Raw genomic sequence first — 24038 nt, 5'->3', positions numbered from 1 at the left:
ATGTGTGGACTGTGCCACGTTTTCTCCTTGAATTTCTTGTTCCTCCTCTGGTCTTTGCACTGAGACCAGTGCATGTCTTGACATGGCCTGGTCACACAAGCACTAGTGCAAACATCAGTGAGGAGACACAGAAGCATGTGGCTGGAGTGGGGAGAAATTGTCCTGAAATTGTCCTGAATGTGAAACTGCAGTATGAGCTGTACAGTTCATTGGACCCTATGACTTCTGAATGGAAAAAACCCCAAACCAAACCAAACCACCACAGTCCTTAAGAAGTTTAGATATTCATGAGTTTTTTACCTGATATCTAAAATTTATATGACTACTCTAAAATATTAGCGTGTTACTCCTTTTGGCAGGATCCCTTCAGTATAACACAACAGAAAAATACATTCTTAATTACCTTGTGACTTCATTGTAAAATCAATCTCCATAAGCATGAATGCAGTGATACATCAGACCAAGTTCTTATAGAAATGCTGCTTCAGTTTGACTTACAAGAAACTACTGCAGGAGGTTCACATGTATTTTTGTATGCAGCTCTGAAATGGTCACTTCGTTGCAAAAAGATTGTTCTAAGTGAGAGTTCATCGTGAGCACATATTATAAAGTTGGTTGTTTGAAAGACATCCAGAAGACATGCAAAATATATTTGCTTTACTGGGAAATAAATGTACCTAATAAAAAAGTTCTTGCCTTACCTTACTGATACTGTAATTATAATTAGCACAAAGCACGCAGAAGCATGTGCCAAACACCAATCATCGCTGCACAAACCATTCCAGAGGGCTGTCTGTATTGGCAGTCTGCTGATGTGCACTGCTTTGCAGAATTAAAGACAAGCAATCAAATATTGTGTTGCACAAATGTAATTGCTACTACAGCAGTGCCGGGTGTTATGGACAATGCTGATTCCTGGAGCTATGAGACCTCTTTGAACACAAAACTGAAAGAGTTTTAAAAAGATTTGTCACCCTGGCACTCAGAGCAGAGCTGGCCCAAGTAAGCAGATGCTAATGCAAAGCAGAGATGCTTGTTGTGAAGGGACTTTTCAATGCCAATGGAAAACTACTGCAGCAAACTGGATGTGGCTGTTTACATGGATGTGTAGCAAAGGGGAGAGCCAGGCCCATCCTTTGTTTATCATTTCTTTTACTGTCTGCAAGGCTCCTGTAGGGCTACTAAGTTCCTGTAGATATGTTAAAAATTTTATTTTTACCTTCCTGAGGTTTGCAACTCTGATTTTGCCATAAAAGTTAAGTGCAGGATACATCTCAGCTGGAGACATGCTCTGCTCTCAGTTGTGTTGTACCAGTATAAGCAAATCCATGATATCATTCCACACATTCAGAGCAAGAAGGGGAAGAATGAAGCCATACACTCAACGTTCAGACTGTTTAGTCACCATAATTCAAATACAACTGCATATGAACAAAAGATACATTTTACAGAGGAAAATATCTTCTAAGAATAAAGAAATTTGTTTCTGAAAAATACCAAATGTGTAAACCCCAGTGATTTCTCCGTTAAAAAATTCCATTTTTCGGCATGGCATTTACAATCACAGAAAAATAGCATTAAATATCTTTATCTTCTCTGGATTGCAGCCTATTTGAATGGCACATTCTTTAGCTGGAAAACAACCAAAATACTACTTCTTACAAGCTCTTCCACACAGTGTTTCTGAAGACCTCACTGCCATACACTGCACTTAGGGACATGGACTCATGGGATATAAGGAAGCAGAAGAAAGAAGGCTTCATGTCTTTCCTGTTGCACCAAATTCAAGCCATAGTGTGGCAACAGAAATCTGGTTTTATCACTCCAGCAGCCCTGACATTTGCCCACTAGAAAGAAAGATTTTCATCACTAGAGAACTTTTCCAATGGAGGAAATCTCCACTCTCCTACTTAAGACAGCTTACGGATAACATGACAATTACGAAGGATAACATCAGACCAGGACTTCCACCATAAGGAACAGATCCAGAAAGGCACATCCTCAAGTCCCCTTGTCTTCATTAGCACTCCAACTATTGGCAATACTGAAAGTGAACTTACTGCTCTGAGCAGCCACTGTTTGTCAAAACAGCCTGAATCTCCCAGAACATTAGGTGATAAATGAACATAATCAGCTGCATATATTCTACAAACCTAATGATATAGTTTTTTTAAAAAAAGAAAAGAATGTATAGCTGGTTTTCCCAATGAGCACCAACAGATGTTCAATGAAGTTGTACCATTCCAGAAGAGGACTCCAATGGGCTTCTCCAACTTCATACTGGTACTACATTTCTAGAGATGATGGCAATGGCAGCATTGATAGAAAAGGAAAATTTACATCCTAGACATGACCAGATTTGTTACCAATTTCCCATCCTCTCCTGTGCATAAAACATTCTTTGTATTTTAGTTATTTCTAAATATTCCATGTTTTATTCAAAATGTGCATTTTTTTCTAATTATTTGAAATGCATTTCATTTAGTTCAGTGTTAAAATGCTATTAGTAATAAAAGTCAGAAGCAAGGAGAGAGAAAATTTTAAATTTGATGTATGTAAAGCAACACTAAAATTGTTGCGGTTGATTAAAGGTCAACCAAAGTTGAAAGATTTGGGATCAACACACAAACAAGTGAAAATCATCTAAAACTGAAGAGTTGATATTTGCTATGTTAAACTATCCAAACTGAGTTGAATATATGTAAATCTATTAGCAATGGAAGTGTGAATTGAAGCCAATAAATCAGCCATAAGAAACTGATCTTATAGATCTTATTTCTTCTAAAATGGAACTGTTAAAGGTATACAATAATAAATATAAGAAACCATTTCATGTCCACACCACATGTGTCCTATTTCTTGGCTGTCCTTGGACATCATCTTCCAGTTCTTTTGGGTAAGTAGCTCTTTCTAACACACCTTACAGGAGCACACCTTAGATATCCAGGGATGTGGCTTCGTGTCATCTGGAAAAGAAAAGTATTCATCTGGCTTAGTGATTTTACACTTTGAGGTAATAGCCAACACTTTGTAATTAAAATAGAAGTTATTTTACAATCTTTTTCTAGAGTAACAAACTCTATAATATTTGTAATGAAAGAAAAACTTTCAGCACCATCATGCTAGTGTTAAAAAATACCAGAAATCTACCTCCAGAAGACTGTTAACATGATCATTGATATACTACAAGAAGCAATATGGAGCCCAAAACAGCTCAAGAGAATGTGCAGCATTCCACAAGACTCTTCTCTGGGACAGACTTCTGCTTCTTTTTTGGTTTTAAAGGAAAATGTTTCAGTGGATCAGCAGAAAGATAATTTTGGTGTTAAAGGGTGTTTGTATTTCCTCTGCAAATATAATTGTCAAGTCATATGCATTTTCTTTCAGCAGAAATAATCCTACAATAGTTGTAAACAGAAGTAATAATAAGTTATACTGATAAGGCATGGTATTTTAATTCTGTCATGGCTTTTTAGAATTCCACAGAAAAACACATCAATTTCTACCTTCATGCTTTCTTCTTATTTGATGTATGGTAATATTTACAACCTGAATTTTGAATATGACTTGCAGTAGAAACACTGCTTAAACACATACCAACCTTTCATGAGTACATGAACATTGAAAAAGCAGCACACACATTTTTTTCCCACTCTAATTGATATCTTGTAAATTTATCATATAAGCTATGAACTTTCTGTCTATCTGTCAGACAAAGAGAAACATTTCTTTATGTCTATTGTGTAAGTCTCCTGGCTTTACAGTTTGATTAATTATTAAAATAACACACCAAAAACCAACCAAAAAACCCCTCAAACCAAACCAAACCATATGAGTCATGATTCTAGTAACCCAGAACACTGACAGGATGTGACACTACATCTACTGCAGTGAAATGATCATGGATTCATCTGTTCCTACACTGCAAATTCCAGAATTTCTTTCTGGAATAATTCCTAGGCACTAACATGTTCTACACAGTCCCTGAGCAGAATGGGCTATCAGTGCCTGTGATCAGTGGGCTGCCCCTACCTTGCATCCTCTTAGGAAGGATGCTCCATGCATCATCAGCAGCAACAGTCTCCAGTACCCTATTCCCAAGTCTGTCCTCATTTACTGCCTCCTGCTTTTCATGAAGATGTAAATGTGGAAAGAGCAAATCATGCTTTTCCAGAGTGCTTTGTACTTGGAAATTTACTGAATATTTACTTTTACATTCTACCTGTTCTGATTAACAGCCATAGAGGTGACACAGTGCTGTTTTAAGCAACACTCCTTAGTGGATGGAATTTGGAGCTGGGAAGTGAATATTTGGTACAGTAATTATAACTTGCCTGATAACAAGATAGTCACACTTTTAGTACTGTAATTTTAAGCACACTGTGGCTAATAAGAATCTGTTCTTCTTCATATATTTTCATTTAGATCTGCTGCAGCTCTGTCTCTCACAGAGTGCATTACAGGAGCCGTCAAAGATCTTTCCCAGCAATTAACCAAGACTGAAAACTGCTCGAATTTTCCCTATTATCTGTTATGCACCCAGAAATACATTCTGTCCTGGAGAAGTGAAAAGTTGAGGAGGGAAAAGTTCAATATGTGTAATGTTTTTGGAATGAAGGGACGGGAGAGATCATGAGCTGTAGAAGGGACCCCCTGACTCAGGCACAGACTGTCTGGCTACTGAAGATCATGAGCGAATGGGGTTCTTACCATTTACATCATTTCCATCCAAGAGATGGAAAATGCTCTATATTTTCCATCTACAGATTCCAGCTCAATCTTTATTAGGGAGGCTCAATTTCCACCTATTACCAAGTGAAGTAATAGTCTATTTCCTACTCTACTGTGGTGTCTCTGTTAGGGGAAATAAGAGGGAAGGGGCACCTGTGTCTACAGGGTTTCTTCTAACTTCAGCTCAAATCTATTTCTTTTTCCCATAAGAGCTGCACTTGCAGAAGCCTCCTTCATGGGACTGCACTACATAGGAAAGCTAGGACACCTCGGGTTGTGTCAAGTCTTGCTACAACCTTGGACTTTGACTGACAAAATTCAGAGCACATCTCAAGCAACTCCCTTTGGACAAGATGTAAACATGTCTCTGGAGAGGTAAATTTTCCACCACCGTTTGTACAAGTAAATGTAGGTGAATATCTCAGACCTAGAAGTCTGACTTACACATCTGTGTACACTCACTTTCAGCCTCTTTCTCAGTTTCCCTAAATGTGGAAAATTTGCCTGATAAAATGGAAAACACTGCTGGGAATATGTAGTTATACAAAGAAGCACTCTAAGTGATAGTGAATTCTTTATGGGGGGTTGATATGATTAAAACTCAAGTTCTACAAAAAGCTGTTGTAATTCTTATCTGATTATTATGTTCAAGGCAGGAGCAGAGACGAGTTTGAAAAACCAAGGCTTTGCATGTCAAACAGAAGTAGTCCTCAGCATGTGGGGAAAAATGGCAGTGATAAACCTACTATTAGGCATCTGGGAGAGAAGCCCAGCATCTCCTCTGTGTGGGGGCTAAAATAGACATGAGCCACTATCACAGATAATGGCAGCTTGTAGGTGCATGAAGGGAGCAACTAAAATCCATTTCACTTAGACAAGAAACTGCAGTCTGATATTTACCTGTGTCCATCACATGTGAAAAGTGTTTACTGTGAATTATCCAAGAGAAAACTGCAGGTTGAGGGGTTTCATTACCTATCTGAGAGTAGTTCAGATCACACATTGAACACAAGAAATCACAGGTAAATCTCGGATTGGTGTCTTGGGTAGTCAAATGGACTCCTGCTATTCATCTGAGTATATGCCTTTGCTACAACTGCTGGAGGCTCACAACCAGAGCAGTGAGAACATGTGTAGCCATATAGAAATGTGAAAGTAAGGCAGAGTAAGCTTTATATGATTTTAGCAAACAAAGGTTCCTGAAAATACAGCTCAGTCTAATGTCAAGGTTAGAGATTGCACCTTTCACCACTGAAAAACACAACACACAGATATATGTGTTAACAGCTGCTCTATAGCCTTCCTGATTCTGGTACAAATTGTAATAAAGAAGTCTTTCTAGGAACAGCTGAAATTCCTTGCAAGTATATGGACATATTTTCACCTTTTCCTCATCAGAAGAGATAATAAAAGAAATCTATTTCTTAACATCACTTTTGCACCTAAGACAACACCTTGTAAGTGAAGCACAAGAGACTCTGCAAAGCACATATGCAGATTTGTTATTAAAAACTTCTACATTAAGTTTGTAAGTTTGCCCAGCAAGACTTTGAATATGTGTGAGAGAGATTCTAAAGTCACAGGTTCATCAAACCAAATGCTGACCTCCCAGGCATCCTCAGATTCCATGATTCAAAGCTAAAGCACCTGAGAAAATCATAGCCAACTGAATGTCATATTATTGTTTCAATGTTTGCTACTAAAAGTAAATGGTAAGCTTTAAGTAAATGTATTGTGTTACCAAATCTTTCGTTTCAAACAAGCACTTCTGTCAGAAGTGTCTTAATTTCTTATCACAGAATTTCATCCGCACAAGGAGCAATAAATAATTCATGTTCCTAGCTCTTTGTTGTGTGTCCCTGAACTGCACAGAGCTGGAAGGCTGACAGCTGTGTCAGGACAAGCACCAAAGATCTGACATGACAAGTGACTAACAAGTTTCTTTCAGTCTATAGTGAAAGAAGACAATGGCATAAAGTGCAAAAACGAAATCCTGAAACAAAATGAAACTGTTTCTTTCTCTTTACCTAAGTGTTTGCTATGAGCTTATTTCCGACCCATAACCTCTGGTCATTTTATAGTACTGCCCAACCCCCTTTACTCCTCACATTCGCCTGGCCATTTACGCCTGTCCACGGATCAATATGAGCAATTCTTGGAGAAATACGATGTCTCCATGACAACCAAGCCACAAATTCTCAGTGGAAAGCAGTGAGACCAGTAGTGAAATCTCCTGAGGTTTTCAGACCTATAAGACAAGATGTCTTAAAATGCAGGAATGGACAGAAACAAAAGCCAGAGTAATTCATTGTTTATTACTAGTTTAATGATGTCAGATGGACCGATTGGAACTCAGTTTTTAAGTTTAGATGCTTTATCAACATGTATTTTTGCCAGTCAATATTCACCTCCTGTCAGGCTTTTATTCTTTCCATTACTTCACACAGATATGCAGAGTGTGGGATTGGATATACAAGTTTCCATCCAAGCAGGTACACTTTGCCAGTCAGAAATAATTTCAGGTTAAACTTAATGTTAACTTTCAGGTACATTAATTGTCACCTGAACACTTTGGTGCCACCTTGCTTTAATTCTCTCTCACTTCAGAACTGATCAAATCTTGGACAACTCACATTTCCACCCATAATCATTGCTGAAGGGATTATAGATAGTTTCTGAGGGAGGTGCTACACACAGCAGATTGTAGGAGTCAAACTTGGCTCCTTCCTGAGTAGATTATCTATTTCTTTCTAAATCTCATGTTGGTTTCTGCTGTACAACACTGACTCCAAGTCTATGTGGCTTTAAAATGAATACAGATTTACAATTCATTGGTTTCAATTATTGTAACATATACTGGTGTTCATTTCTGTGGAAAAGATGAAAAGGGAATGTAGTTCAAATCAGGTATATGACAGCACTTGAACTCCCAAGGAATCTTGGAGGAGTGGAGTGTGCTGAAATATAATCCCCCAGACATGGGTCCTATCTGGGTTCTGAGATGACTTAGGGGACCTGACATGGATTTCAGACTGCACCCTTTGACTGAAAATTAAATCTCAGCAGTGTTCCTTGGGGAAGGATCAGGGGACTGTTGGCAGCTGCCCCCTGTCAGCACAGGCTGCAAGATTTGGAAATCTCTTAACTAAGCTGACAGGCCGCAGAGACGATGAATCAAAAATATGATACACGGATCAGCACACAAAGATGCAGGAGGGTACACAGAAACCAGATAAAGCAGGGGAGGAAAATACCAAGTGAAGAAAGATGTTTAACTCTTTCACTAATGAGGACTGTGTGCAGGTTATGTGTTTGGTGTACGTGGGTCAAGCTCCCAGTTTGCTTAAAAGATCTTAGTATTTAGTCGCACAGAATGTTTTTAATCAGCTGTGACTCGATACAATTTATATTTAATTGTTTCCTTTTGGGATTCATTTAATAAATTTTGTAGATGTTCCATAACGAGAAAGATAATGAAACTACATGAAGATAAATCTTTCGGTCACCAAAAAGGATGCACTTTATGGATGTTCCTGTATTTAGCTGAATCAATGTTAAGAGTCATTAAAATGAAATAATGATTGTGAGCTGATTTAAAGGAAAGAATCAAGCTATTTAATGCCACCAATTTGCTTTCCTCCAGAGATACAGTGTTTGAATGTCCACTGCTACATTCAGCTGCAGTATATACAGTACTTCTAATTTTTCATAATCTCACACTACCTTCGAAGGGTCAGACATTGTACACATATTAAGTAAGCACTGTAGTCCAAAACTAATTATAATGAACTAGTAGTGTCAGCTTTCTTTTTGGTCATAAAGCCTTTATCCTTTCTAAGACCTGAATTCCTGATGAAAGAGGAAAGGATAACAGCTCCACACTCTGACCCCTGGAGGTGACCATTAATTTGACATTGCAGCTGCTAAAAAGGAAATAGCATTACAATGTGCTTTTTTTTACAGACCCAAAAGCTGTGTCAGATTTATCACTTGATACTTGGTGACTGTCTTTAAATGCCTCTCACCTGGACTCTCAGACTCTTCCAAGACACATCTGTCAGGCATATCCTCCACATCTTGGAAGTTTGCTGAGTTGGAGCTCTTGTCATGCTTCAGCACACTGGCTGGAGAAATAAAGAATAAAAACACAGGGAGGGAGAAATGTAATGCATGCAGAAACCAACACTTCCTGATTTTCTGCAGAGCTTTCAATGCTGAAGACATAATTTGTAAACACAAATAATAGATTGAAATAAAACAGAAACTGAAACTACTCATATGCAACCACAGGACAGTTGAAAAATCTATAGACAAGAATTCATGCAGGGTGAAGTTTGAGGCATGGGCTAAAATGAGATCCCTCTGAAGTAGAAAACCATTTTACTCTTATAGAACCCTAAAATAATACAATAATTTAGAAGTCATAAAAAAGTGCTTGTCTGTTTCACTGAAGAAGCCAGTAAACAACATAAAAGATGAATTAGGTGGTTTTGTAATTACTGAAGTCATTCACCAGTGAGAGAAATGGTGTTCATTTTAAGATGAAAATACATTGCATGGAACAAGATGTGTAAGAAAATCAGCAATAATTCCAAAGTGCAGTGAACCCAGACTGAGTTGTGGTTTAGAGATTACCAAATTTGATTACATCTTTCACTTAACAGCTAAAAACACTTTCATTTCAGAGCAGAGAAATATTTTCAGGGAAGCAATTATTTTTTTATATATGACTTTTTAATTCACTTGGCTTTTGAACAAATCCCACATAACTTCTTCTGAGCAGAAGAGAGGTATTTTCCTTGTCAATGTCCATTTCCCTCTCTTCTGCTTCATAGCTCTGTGTGGAGCCACAAATACAGCTTGAAGAGGAAGTACAATTGTTAAACAATACCTTACAGAACAGCACAGTAAAGACTAGATCTCAGTTTTTCTGTCCCATTAGAACTATTAGCTGCTCCTATTTCTTAGGACAATTGCAGTGACTAGGAAACACTTCTTTTTTCCTAATATCTAGAAAACTAGATATGCAAAGTTCCAAACTTCCATGTGGACGGGAATACCAAGGGCTATACACAATCTCAGTATAGTTTTGTCCTTTTTCAAAACCTAAAAATTTCTTCCCTTATAAATTTTGATGGATTAAATCTTTTTTAAGCCAAATGAATATTTGCTGAAGGATTATGTCATTTAAACACCTATTAAAATTTTCCAAAATTATGAGTGAATCAACAAGGCCTCAGGGCATTATGCAGACATGAGGAGCCGAAAAAGACACATATTCCACTTCAGTGCTCTGAGCTTTCCATGGATTTGCAGCTATTGATCCCAGGTCACCAAAAGGTTCCATCATTCTTGGCTCCTGCATCTACACAGAGCCCGTTTAAGGAATCAGGCCTTCAGTACAACTGTGGAATTAGATCCACATGGAAGATTAAAAAATAAGAAAAACACAATAAACAATAAAGTCTGTGGTAGTGACACCATGTATCTCACCTAGAAAAACAGTCAGCAAATGCTGCTTGAAAGTTCTGCCTTGGATGTCAACTAACCAGTTCATAAGTCCCTGCCCAGGTAAAGCAGAAAGTGTTGATGTGATAATCTGCATGAGGTGAGTTGACACTGAAGAACAACTTACAGTATCAAATACTAAATGTTCCTGTTCACACAGGAAAATGCTATGACATGTGCAGAAGAAATGTCTTCAAAGATATCTGTGCTTTTCTATGATTTTTATGAAATTCAAATAATTTTCAAATACACTGAAGGCCAAGATTCCCATCTCAAAAAAGAACAAATGGAATATACAAATATGCATATTATATTTTTAAAATATTTTGTGCTAAATTTATTTAAACACTTTTTTCTAAAACAGTTCTTCCAGTGGAGTCAGCCCTACTGTACTGAGTGATAGGCTGAGTCATTACAGCTGCATGAATTTAAAAGTCAGAACTACTCTAAAGTAGAGAAATAGGAAAATTTCCAACTGAGTATCCTGTGACAAAAGAGAGAAAACAAAAAGTATGGCTCTGCCTCTGCAGAGAAAGCAGAAAATCACAAGATCTGTCTGTTTTAGTCACAGAGCAGTGACCAAAAATTCCAAATCAGCCTTTCAAAATTAATTGTGTATTTTCACCTAGTAAAGAACTTTCACAGTGAACCAAGGAGGGGAGACACATCCACAGCACCAGTCCCAGGTAGGAGCTGGCAGGGTCTTCCCTTGCTGGAAGTCAGTGCTGCAATTGAATGGGACTTCTTGAATGGGACTAGGGGTCTGCCCCAGACCATGTCAGCAGAAGTCATATGTCTTAAACTCACCTGCTGGATTTTGCAACAATGCAGCACTGAGCAGTGTTTTTAGGGAATGTACAACATTCAGCTGAGAAGTAACTGAGCATAATGAATAAAAGACAGCTAGAAGCAGGTCCATACACAGATGCGGTATATCAGGAGGAAGGTGTGAAGCAAACAAGAAAGGAATTAAGACAGGACAGCAAAAGAAGAGGATCTCCAGTTGTTATGTCTGAGTAAATACTGCAGAGATAGGGGGAAACTTGGAATAGGATGGAGTCATTAAAGCCAAGAAAGACAAAAATGAAAAAAAAAGGGATAGCAGGCAGAACTGATATGGCTGTGAAATGCCAAAAAGCATGAAACACTTGCAGCAATAGCTGGTGTCAATAAGTCATTTGGAACAGTTTGAAGGGAATGGAAAGAATGGATGGAAAGGGTTTTCATGGGGACAGAGAGGAAGATTTCTAGACAACTTGTGTAGAAACAGTCGACAGAGAAGTCAGCAGGTGTAAGTGAAGGGAGGGAGGAACATGTTTCAGAAAACCAGGAGACAGGTTGGGACAGGCTAGGATCAGATCACCAGTGCAGGTGAGGAATGTGGATCTTAGCCATGTCACTTACTCAGAAGTACACATACCTCCCTAAGCAAAACTCAGGCAAATAAACTTTCACAAGACCCTGGTTTGGGAAGTTACACAATGAGTGTACACAGTGAGCAAGAAAGGGGCAAAGACCTTCAGATCTTTCTTTTTAAAACATCATGCTACATGCTCAATTTGAAAAGGAAGGTTTCTTAAAAATATCATCAAAGAACAAAGGGAATTGAAAAGTTAAAAATAAGGAAAGTACAGTCTGGCCCAAATAAAGAGTGAAAGTAAAAAATGGCATTATGTAATCATGAAAAAATATGAAGAAAAAAATCTCAACACTGACACCTACCTTACTGCATGCTCCCTTAGGGGAGTAGGACTTTATGTTGAACTATCACTAGGAGAAATATTGTTCTGAATTTCTTATACCAAGGGTACTGATGGGATTTAAGTTATTTAAACATAAACAGTGTGATCTTTATTCAGAGGATCCTCTGTCCTGCTTTGGGTTTAAATGCACCTTAAATTACATTTACTACCCTTTAAAAGCTAATCTGTGTAGCCAAAGTGACATAAATGGAGAATAAATGAGCCCCAAGTATACAAGTCAGAGGAAATGTTAAGAAAAAAACAGTTCTGATGTTATAATTCAAATAATGTTTTCTTTCTATTCAGTGCAATATAATTTCAATCATTGCATGGACAGTAGAAATCACCTTTGTTAGCATGGAAGTAAGGTAAAAGGACATATTTCATTGCAGCAAACGACCTTGAATTTAGTATACAAATATGATATATAGTATATACACATGGTATATAGTTTCAAAATATTTGAAACTATTTCATATAAAAAAAAAGATATGTCCGAAAAGATATCACAGTCTGATTGGTGATCAGTCTTTAAAGAACAGTTTGTGTGTGAACAAACTGTTGAATGTTCAGCTGTTCTTTGTGAATATAGACTAATCACTAAATTCAGCAAGAACTCATGACCGTCATTTATTTCTGCACATTTGGTTTAAACTCTGAAAAACCTTGTTCCACTCTAGAAATATCACACACTAAAGTCTAAATAATCTGCTCTGCACACCAGTTTTCAGAGGGTAGACACATTGGAGAAAGAAGTTTACATAACACAGGTGAATAAACCACTTAGCATTTTTTTATAAGGTGCCCAAGTTATTGATAAGGTGAATTAGTGACTTAAAGACAGTCTGTCTGCAGAGAAAACAAGAACTTATCTGTCACCCAAAACAAGTAGATAGGGCAACAAAATTTATTTTTCATTCAAAAATATTAGGCAAGATAGGTTACAGATGATAAATATATTTAAGGTCCAATATGGAACACAAAGCAACCTGAATCTAAATAAAACTGCATCAAAAAAAAAAAAAAAGCTGCAAAGGGGAACAGAATGCTGGTATGTTTTTATTTTTGTAAGTGGATAAAGCAATTGTGCTGCAATGTCACTTCTGAGCTGCACTTACCGTGTTATACCTAAGAAGGTTGATGGAGCAATAAATGCTCTGAGTACTATTTTAACAGCACATTTCACAGATATCATAAAAATCTAATGAAAAGCATAAGAACAGCTGTACTTGCTGAGACTAAATAACACCAGTGTAAGAGTCTAACAACCATAAGAGAATACTTCATCCAAAATTCCTCCTAAAATCCAGTTTATAACTCAGGGAATTTCAAACAATTTCTTTTTACCCTCCTGTAATAACTCACAGCATATTTGTGTTCCACAAACTTCTTCAATTTTCCCTTAAACATGTGGAATTTTTGCACCCTTAACATCCCACACCCTAACTCACTTTAACACAGCAAGCTCCAGTTTTACCACATAATCAGACATCTCCCTTTGTCTGTTTGCCCAGTCCCTATTGGATTCATGTGAAATGTATTCTTGTTTGAGAAAAGGCACAGGTGCAAGCCCTGCACACTCTCTCCATGACCCGTGTGACTGAACAGTCCTTTGTTTTATCTCTTTTCCAGGTTGACTGTTACTATCCTGCTTAGCTTTCTCCACATATTTTGATGCCAACCTAAAAATGGTAAGATTATTTCACTATTATAAGAAACACATTCATGAGATGGCAAGAGAAATATTATTAGCACTGCCCCCAGTGATCCAGACTCTGAGGTTACACCTGGCAGTGCAGAGCACCATCCTGCCACTGCAGTGGTGGCACACTCCCTGGCGAGCAGTGTGCCAGCAGGAGGGAGTCAGGCCAGCTGGGGATGTGCCCCTGTTGGCACCAGTGCTGAGTACAGCACAAGGATTACCTCACAGCTCTCACAGGTATGATGGGTTGCCCAGAGCCTGGTGTGGTGCTTGCCTTAGTTGCCACCCCAGGAATGCTGTTGACTCATGCTCAGCTTGTGATGCAGATTCTTTCCAGAGAAACTGTTACCTTGCCTTTTTCTGCCCATCTTGTCTCTTTGCAGAAAGTTAATCCTACCTCAGTCTAGATCCCTGTTCCCATCCTTATTGAACTAAACCACTAATTCATCTCACTGACAGAAGACATCAATTGCTGGTCATTTCATAATTTTTAGTGCCATTAAGAAAACGTGTGTAGTTGCCATTTAATTGGAATGGCTGTTTGTTATCTTCTGATGTTTAAATATCACACTGTCCTGTTTTCATTGCATTTGATTTTCAAACAGAGAGGTTAAGAAATTAACCCAGAGAAACATATTATTCTGAAGTGAACACTGCAGCTTATGGTAGTTTGAGCTGTCCTTGAAACAAGTCAGTCTGGAACCAAAGTGGGAGGTACTGTATTTTAAATCCATTGCAATGAATGCAGAAGTAGGGCCTAATATCACAGTGCAGTGCTCAGTTTGCAGAGCTACCAACTCATGTGCCTGGGGTAGCCTGAACTGGTTCTTGCACTCTGAAGTCACATGCAAACAGAGCTCATACCACTCACTAAGTGAATTGTAACTAAAGAACAATTTTCCTTCTGGAAGTGTGAAAGGTTTTAATATATTAAGAAAAAACCTGAAAGCCTATTTTCCTTCCTCCTCATATCTGTAAGGGTAACATTCCTCCAGACAGAAAACCTGAAATTTTCAGTGATTCTTTTCCCAATATACCTCGAAGTTTTATTCACCCTGAGGGACTTCCCTACTTCTCTCAACTAAAATATAATGGCATGTAACAAATTATGCTCTCAAAGGACATCCCATTTTTGTTTCATTAGTGCAATGAAACATTCACTCAATTTTAAAGCAGTTGTCTTGATCTTAGTTGTGATTTATACCAGATTCTGTCCATGTATTCTGTGCAGTATATATTATAAAACACCTAACTAGTTAAATTTGTCTCAGTGGGTTCTGCTGCAGGAAATAAAATACTTTCCCATAAAATCCCACATAGCATTTACTGCACAGCTCTGAAACATGAGCTTCTGTAAAACTTATGAGGATTTAAAAAAGGAAAACATAATCCCAAACTGCCTTAAATTAATTCTTCTATTGTTAGAAACTGTTTTTACTTCTCAATGTCCTCACTGACTACCAAGCCTAAATTTCTTTTTTTCCAGTTTCCCTAGGAGTGTGGCAGTGTGTCTTTTAATCAAACATGATGTAAGACTGAATTATTCAATTGCTTTTGGTCAACATTATTTATCCCTCTCACATTCTTTTTTCCAACCAGTAACTAGGAGACAACAGCAAAAAAAAGGTTACAAAATTAGTAAAGGGCAACCTTCAAATCTGTTGCTTACTAAATAATGAGCTTCTTTTTTTAATTAGAGTATATATCATCTCCTCACCTGTCGAAAGAAAGAAAGAAAGAAAGAAAGAAAGAAAGAAAGAAAGAAAGAAAGAAAGAAAGAAAGAAAGAAAGAAAGAAAGAAAGAAAGAAAGAAAGAAAGAAAGAAAGAAAGAAAGAAAGAAAGAAAGAAAGAAAGAAAGAAAGAAAGAAAGAAAGAAAGAAAGAAAGAAAGAAAGAAAGAAAGAAAGAAAGAAAGAAAGAAAGAAAGAAAGAAAGAAAGAAAGAAAGAAAGAAAGAAAGAAAGAAAGAAAGAAAGAAAGAAAGAAAGAAAGAAAGAAAGAAAGAAAGAAAGAAAGAAAGAAAGAAAGAAAGAAAGAAAGAAAGAAAGAAAGAAAGAAAGAAAGAAAGAAAGAAAGAAAGAAAGAAAGAAAGAAAGAAAGAAAGAAAGAAAGAAAGAAAGAAAGAAAGAAAGAAAGAAAGAAAGAAAGAAAGAAAGAAAGAAAGAAAGAAAGAAAGAAAGAAAGAAAGAAAGAAAGAAAGAAAGAAAGAAAGAAAGAAAGAAAGAAAGAAAGAAAGAAAGAAAGAAAGAAAGAAAGAAAGAAAGAAAGAAAGAAACTTTCTATGTTAAAAAGAAACTTTCTATGTTAAAAATTGCATTATTGGCAGTATTGACATCATTATTTTCATGAAAGTAGATCGCTTTGGTGTTCAAGTCTAAAATCATTAACAAAGACATTTTCAGAGGATTCTGGTTCAGTCCCTTTCTACAGAGAAATTTGTGCTGTAGATTACCTCGATTTGCTGTTGAAACCAAATGAGACAAAAGTGTGCAGCACAGTTATGACACCGACACATCCCTTTGCATAATGAGAGTGTTATAACTTGCATACCCTTCCTGTCTCTCGATCAAAGCTCTCCAAATAGCTTAATCCATGGGAAAAAAATATACATGGAATCTCTTTATTAACCTCTTCTGGCCAGATTATTGTTATTCTTTTGCATTATGGCCTTGAAGATGTATTACTGATAGGGAGGTAAAGCCAACTGCAGCACAGCATGACTCCGCTGAATGGCTGCTGTAGGAAAGTGGAAGTACTTATTTCCAAGACATTTCTGTGATGCTCCCTACTGTTAAAATGTTATCTGACTTTAAAAGATTTTCAGTTCAATTGTAAGCAATAAGTAAACTCAAGCAGTACAGTACTGTATACTGAAGAGTTTCACTAGCTGGTCAAACAGGCATTATTCCAAGAAACTAATGTTGTATAGGACTGCTTCCTGGTGGCAGAGACCTCTGATTGGCAAAAGACACTGGACTTTTCAGTCAGCAAGCTAGTTACACATGGATGTGGCTCAAGGCTGACACACAGATTGACTGGTTCACACTAATTTACTTCACACAGATTCCATTTATCTCCTAGAAGATCCCCTGGCAGCAGCTTATAATGGCATATCCTAGGATGCCTGCCTGCATGAGTTTTTAAAGCGGCAGAGCTTGATGAATCTAAGTCCAGAAAACAGTTCACAGATTGAGGACTAGGTGCAATCAAAAAACATCAAGTAGCACAGCTGGGACTTGCTAGCTTGCTTGACTGGTTTGAGCAGCTGAGCATTAACTACGCTTGCTTTCCTGCTGGCAGCCCTGTGTCACTAGGACAAATCGGAGCACTATCCGACAGAGGAGAAAAAAAAAGAAAAGAAAAGAAAAGAAAAGAAAAGAAAAGAAAAGAAAAGAAAAGAAAAGAAAAGAAAAGAAAAGAAAAGAAAAGAAAAGAAAAGAAAAGAAAAGAAAAGAAAAGAAAAGAAAAGAAAAGAGAAAGAAAAAGGTTGAGGAGCACAGATTAACTCATTAGAACATTGAATCTCTATGCAACACTAGGATTACTAAAGAAAATAACGCACTGGTTAGCAGGTTTTGAGCCTAGGAATCTGGAAAATTTTCTTTTGGTCATGGTAACAGTTCCTAGGAAACAGGCTAAAGGAATAAAACTAAAGTCACTGTCATTTCTTTCCTATTGAAAATGAAACTATTCTATCTAGTAATTCATGCAAAATGAAAAACAGTTACCAATATACTTGGTTTTACATTACAAAAATGTGAGGTACATGTCAATGCATTTCCTTGCCTCCACAGGGAACACAGACTTCTATACATGCAAGTTTATAAATTGCATTTTTAAAAGAACTGAGAATAAAAGGACTGAAGATATAGGCATGCACCACAGCTCACCAAATTCAGATAGACAGAGACTATTCTTTAAAGTACTTTCCAGAAAGGAAGCAAAAATTAATATTATTAGGGAGCAACATTTGACAGCAAATGTATTGTGAGATCCAAAGCACATTTAGTACTTAGGAGGTTAAAGACTCAGCTGTAGTGCTAGTTGATGAAAAAGTAGGATTAAGGCTTTAGTATGAGTCTTGACATGATCATGTTGTCTGCCTGCTGTCTTAAGCTTTGAAAAACAGCTGGGATCATCTTCTTATAAGCTCCAACTCAAGGATGTTTAAGCAGTTCCAAATCCAATTAAACAGAGGTAAATATAAGGAAGGGCCCTACTGAGCCAAATCATCTTATTTTTTTAATGAAAAACAGCATAATTGCAGGTTACACAACTCCTTAATCTCACTTTAAACCTAACAGACTGCTGCCTTACAGTGCACATGGCAAGTCCAGTAAACCCAAGCACTCAGTATTGGTGTGCTTAATTTTTGATCATTATCCTTTATTATGTTACTTGTAATCCTAAAAGCCTATGATTGTGTCCAGATATTTGGCAAGGATTGTACCTGGATATACAGGGATTCCTCTTCTAAGAGTAATGGATTAATTGGATAGCACTGTATGACTAGTAGATGGTTTGCAGTGAAACTGCTGTGTAGTTTTTAATTTGTGAAGTCCACTCCCTCCTCCTCTGTCCCCGTCCTTTAAACAAATTGCCTTTTGGAACATTAGCAGTGCTGATGGAGTAACATATCTCTTCTCACCACTAACATGACAGTGCTACAGAAATAACCCTGCCCTATAGAGTGGGCTGCTTACTAAAATCCTCTTCATGAAAATTAATAGAAGGTATGGAAATCCTATTTTTCAGAGGGAATTGCATGTTCATTTTAAAAGTGGCTACCTCATGCACATGACCCAATCATAGTATTAGTACTTAAAGGCTCAAAGCATTAGACCATTTATTTTCTATACAGTCAAAAGATTTTTGAGGTGATCATATTGTGCCAAGGTATGTATTTTAAAAATTATTACACTTAATACCCTAAAAGCAAAAAAACCACATATGTAATCCTTCTACTTTGTCCTATAAATATGCACAAGGACATTCTCTAAGGATGTAAAGGCAAAATCTCATCAGGGACTACTTCAAATACAGGCTCCTCATGTCGGTAAGAGCAAGAAGGAAATTTAAATGATCAGGAGAGAACTGTTTGCAGTAGTCGTGTTACATTATGCATGATTCTCAGTGGCACAGGATTCAATTAATAATTTCCACTTACATGGTTAAGATTTGTTGCAAACTGGTGTTTAGGGCAGAAAACTAACATCTCAAAAATTCATGTAATTCTGTATTTTTTCTCAAACACCAATTACTAGGGGTTGCTGTTCCTGCTTTTTGTAGCTGGAAATCAGTTTTGTGATTCTGGCCTGTGTTATAGAAGCATGAGTCTAGATTAATTTCAAGGCAGCTACTCTCCTGATGCAACTGAGAATTAAATCTGGACTTTGCTATTCTGTGAATTAATAAGCAGTATTTGTTGCTATGTATAAGTATCAAAAAGGTGCATTGTTGAACTGATGGATGATACATGATGATATTGGTAATGAATGTGGACCACCTGCTCCAGCTACCACAAAACAGACACAGGTTTGGGAAACAGACTCTCCTGTTTAAGCATCACTGGATTTATATCCAGAAAACAAATGTGGCACTCCTTCAAATGAGTAGATAAGCAAGAAGCTGTGAAGTACTTAATGGGTAAAAGACTGCACCTTCACTCCACCTACGCTCAACCTTATTCTTCAGGCCATCAGCAAGACTTCTCTGTCAGTGGACAAAAGAGCCTGGACCCTCTGCTTTGAGACAGGTAATAAACAGGCAAGACAGCCACTACAGGCACATCCAAGAAAATGGGCATCTGAGGAGGTGACTGACAAGTGTCTCTGTGCTTCAGAGGCTGTGTGAAACCACATGTGTGAGGAACTAAAGAGCAAGATTCCAAAAAGTACAGGTGATCTGCTATTGACAGGTGAGACATTGTGCAAGGCCATGTTCTTACTGCAGTTAGGGACCAATGGGGGCATAAAGAGCAAAGAAGTAACTCAAGTGTGAGCTGTTCCACGGTCTCTTTGATGCATTTAGGCCTTATGTGTCAGTGTGAGGCAGAAACAATCCAGATGGACATGAGCCAGGATATTTTAAAATGTCCAGTTCATTGTGCTTTGCTTAAATAAGGTTGATCAAATGTAACAGGAGAATGGTGCTCAATGCTGCCATATTTAAAATGCAATCAGTTTTGGTACTGCCCATTTTCAGCATAAGACTCAAGCCTCCAGATGTACAAGGACAAAGAGAAAAATAAGTTTTATTTGGGTTCTTTTTTGACTTTTTTTTTTTTGAAGTGTTAGCCTGTTTGAGTGTTGAGCCCTTATTCATCAGGAAGAGGAATTTGCTTATAGCAATACTTGCAAACTATCCCTTTGCCATATGGATTGGGACTTTCAGGAGAAACACACAAGGTATCATAAGATTTACTGTAAAATGATGAAGGTTGGTGAAACAACATTACATTCACTGGCTGTATTATCATGGAGTTCACTGATTAGAATTTGATTTTTCATTAATGTCTAATCATTAGTTTCTTGTTACTTCTGAAAGCAAATATTTCTATTTATTTTTGCAATATATCTCATAAAAATATCTGGAATATCTTTATTTAGGTATTCTGAAATCTACCTGTACCAGGGCATCATTTATTTGTGAACATCTATATTCCAATTTGCACACAGAAAAGGTAGGCATACACTGACTTTTTGGAGATGATCCAGTCCTCAACAAGAAATTCCATATGGAAGTGTCCTACCTGTCTCCTGCAGGTACTTCAAATTGCATTGCTGTTATTTTCTTTTACTGGTTGATTTGTTTCTGTTCCTATATGCTTTCAACTACCAACTTGTCTGCACAATCAGAGGTCAATTTAGGGACAGTCATATATATTCTTCTGCATATGGAAGGATAAAAGCAAATTTAGTGTTTCAGGAAACAAAACTGCCAGTTCAGAAGATCACTGAAGGTTGCACTCCAGCTTGTAAGATGAGTGAAGTGGAAATGCCAAAAGGGCTCCTGCACAAAAAAAGGTAGAAATGTGCAGCAGGACCTTGACGGCCGTTTCAAAAGCACTGTGCAATGGCTGTAGCATAATTAACAGAGAACACAGCAGTCTTGTAAAACAAATCACAGAATGCTCACTCCCTTTTCAGGGTGCTGAGTTCACCTCTGTGTTGACTAGGTGTACTTTTGTAAAAAGCAATAGAGCTGCTCTTGATTTACCACCACCTGCGTTTGACCAAGGTGGCTGAGAAGAAGCAAGAAGTGTAGAAATTCTAATGGCTACGTGAAAAAGATAAGAACAGATAGTATAGAAGTAAGATGTGACTTTCCCTAACTATGTTCAAAAGAGTTCAAATAAGTTCAGGCATAACTGGCGCTCTGGAATCTGTTTAATCTTTTCCAAAATAACGCTAGTAAACTCTAAGCTCCAAAATATAGCCTTGACCTTCTTATTCCAGTGATTTAATGAGAAGTGTTAAATTCAGGATTAAAACATGGGGATCATAGCACTATTACCATACTGTGTTATTATAAAAGACATTATCTCTATCTGACACTTTTATAGTTGCATTCACAGCTGCCACTTCAGGCTCCATTCCCAGAGAATTAGTAATTCAGAGCTAAAGGAAAGTTAAATTGTGGCTTAGAAGAACCAACGCCTGGTTTGTTTTAGCTCATGAAGACAGCTACAGACTGCAAATGAATAGTCTGGGCTTGCTTTCCTTCTTGTCTTATTTATTATTCTTACAATGTCACCCCCTAAAGAGCAGATTTTTCTTTACTACTTTCTTTGGGACTGCACGCTCTTTTGGATATATATTAATTTCCTTTACTTTTGACATTTCAAGGAGTTTCACTCAATGTAAAGACAATAGAGGGATTGTCCTTTCTCCTTGTCCATTTAGTTCTAGCACTTAACCCTACTTAACCACAGGTACATGTAAAGACACAATGGGTACACATAAAGATTTGTCAATCTCTGAGCAGTTAAGTGTTTGTTAAAAGAGGAAGATAAAAATTTTTCAGTAATCTGTTTAGTACTATTTTCTATATGTTTTTCTTCTCAATATGTCTCTGTAAGTTTTATTGTACAGTTGCTTTTCAGTTCTAGCAGTCTTGGATTCTTTCATCTCCAGGAATGGCATGTTTCCATTGTTTCCAGGTTTGAGAAAATTCCATGTTTCTCAAAAATAAATTTTAGAACCTTTAAAATGTTTTTATGATATGCTACTGTGAAATGTAACCTTGGTCTCTTCTGTACACACACCTCCTGCAAAGTACCTTTCATGGGCATGTAACATTCATAAGGAGGAATGATAAATGCCTTTTTTCACTTTGTGAAGTACTCTGGGATATGTGCTAGGGTGCTTTGCAAGTGCTAAACCAGAAAGTGTTTCTCAAACTGTCACATATTTATTGTATTGTGATTATAACAGAGTTTGCATGATAATAAAGGCTGTAGTAGGACCTGAGGTTAACTCACATAGTACATGGGGTCATCTCTAAAAGATTCAGAGGGAGTACTGAGACATCTCCACACAGCTTATCTGTACTAAACATGGACTGCTTGTTTGGGAACATGGTGTGTAAGTAGAAGCAAACAAGCATTATGTGTAAAATTACAGAATACCTGCCCAATACACACAATATTTATGAACAAGAGAAACTCCATACTTCATACTCTGCACAGGGCTAAATACTAACCTGCTTTTCATCAATATCAAATGGCTTTGTTTAACTTTCATTAAAAAACACTCCAACCACAAACTCCTTAATGTGCCAACAAGATAGCTATAAAGAGTACAAGACAGTTCTTAAAGCTAAGGAATTTGTTAAAAGGACTACCATGTAACTCTCCCCACAACATGAAGACTTCCAGCTTACCAGAGTTAGAAGAAAACACCTCATTCCAACCAAATGCTACCCACACCTTGAAATGATATCAGTATGTGGGGTTTTTTTCTCTGCTGCCAGAAACACCAAAAGAGAAGAGCTGATAAGCTTACTGAATACTGACTTATGACAGAACTGCAATTACAAAGACAATTAACTACAGGTATTTGAAACACCAGAAATATAATATTCACAACAATTTGTGTATCCATGTGAATATAGATGTTCAGGGTTTTTTAACATAATTTTATCACTGCTTATTTAGGGCAATTCTCTTAATGTATGTATATATGATTGGCCATATATCTTATATGTGTATATTCTGTTACTTAAAGAATATGTATCTTACAGCAACGTTTAAGAAACCATAAATTTATGACAGTATTACTAGAGGAAATCCATTGCTATGAACGCTGTATATTTGCAGGATATTGTTGCAGAATATATGGCATTAATACTTCAGTGTGCTTCTGAACGTTAATATAGGTTATTTGTTTATTACTACGTCAAGGTTATTCATCATATGTGGTGTCAGATAGCACAAGCTGACATCTCATATTGTCTGCTTCAAGGGCAAGACCAATGTGACCTTTGGCTCCTTCTTTTAAAAAGGATGAAATCATTCCAGAGGAATAATGCTGAACTGCACAGCTCCCTTTAAGAATCAATCTGCCATTTATGGTTTCCAATTTTCCATACTGGAGTATGGCTTGTTAAGATCTGATGGCAAATTTTCTCTTCAAAGTTTAGTGTTCTAAAATTCCAAAAATATTTTTCCTATTGTAACTTATGCTTCCTATTTTATTCATCATAGGATGAAAATTTCAGGCCATCAATTCTTGGTTAATTTTGCCAAGGTACTTCTGGATTGTGTTTGGACTAAAATCAGAATGGCAAGTGATTTCCTAGATCTAGATCACATCTCTAATACGAAAGTATTTTAAAAATATTTTGGACTTAATATTTTTTCTTTCCAGAACCTGTTATAATCTCCAAGAAAAAGTCTTCGCATTTATTGATTTTTCTTGCTTTACAGTTTTCTAAGTTCTCCTAAGTTCTCCTATATTCAACTGATACACAGCTGAAGGGGCAAGATAGAGTTATCAGTGAAAGTATGTTGAATATATGAACTCTACATAGGTAACTATGCAAAAGTGTGGGAATGGGAAAAATGAGAGGTCATCCATTCACTATGGAGCTCTGCCTTTAGCTATGTCTGTACCACACCAACAGAAAGTAGATGCACATTGAAGCATGAACTAGATGTGAAGCTACATGTGTTATTTCACAAGGGTGACAAGGTACATTCATGATCTTGAAGCATACATGCCTTTGTACAGGTAACTCTTGAACTTCATCAGCCTCAAAGTGAGCACATTTTTGGAGAGAGAGAGGCATGAGATTTGCGTGAACTGGTAATTTTATTATCCGTGTATGATACTGATTTCACTATAAAATTTGACC

The 24038-nt window shown here is 37.1% G+C and overlaps 1 protein-coding gene across 1 annotated transcript in view; it reads right to left on the bottom strand.

The window, feature by feature from the left end:
• Positions 1-2910: 2910 nt before the first annotated feature.
• WDR72 (WD repeat domain 72) overlaps positions 2911-24038 on the bottom strand; it is a 92810-nt gene continuing 71682 nt past the window's right edge. The window contains exons 18-19 of the mRNA XM_009070686.1: positions 8757-8855; positions 2911-2966 (exon numbers count right to left, since the gene is read on the bottom strand). Coding sequence (XP_009068934.1) covers positions 2911-2966; positions 8757-8855 — 155 coding nt within the window. The remainder of the gene's footprint in view (positions 2967-8756; positions 8856-24038) is intronic.

This window comes from Acanthisitta chloris, unplaced genomic scaffold (genome assembly GCF_000695815.1).
Source record: "Acanthisitta chloris isolate BGI_N310 unplaced genomic scaffold, ASM69581v1 scaffold9212, whole genome shotgun sequence".
Taxonomy (NCBI): Eukaryota; Metazoa; Chordata; class Aves; order Passeriformes; family Acanthisittidae; genus Acanthisitta; species Acanthisitta chloris.
Note: the sequence above shows the minus strand (reverse complement) of the source record. Positions and strands in the feature narration are given on the sequence as shown.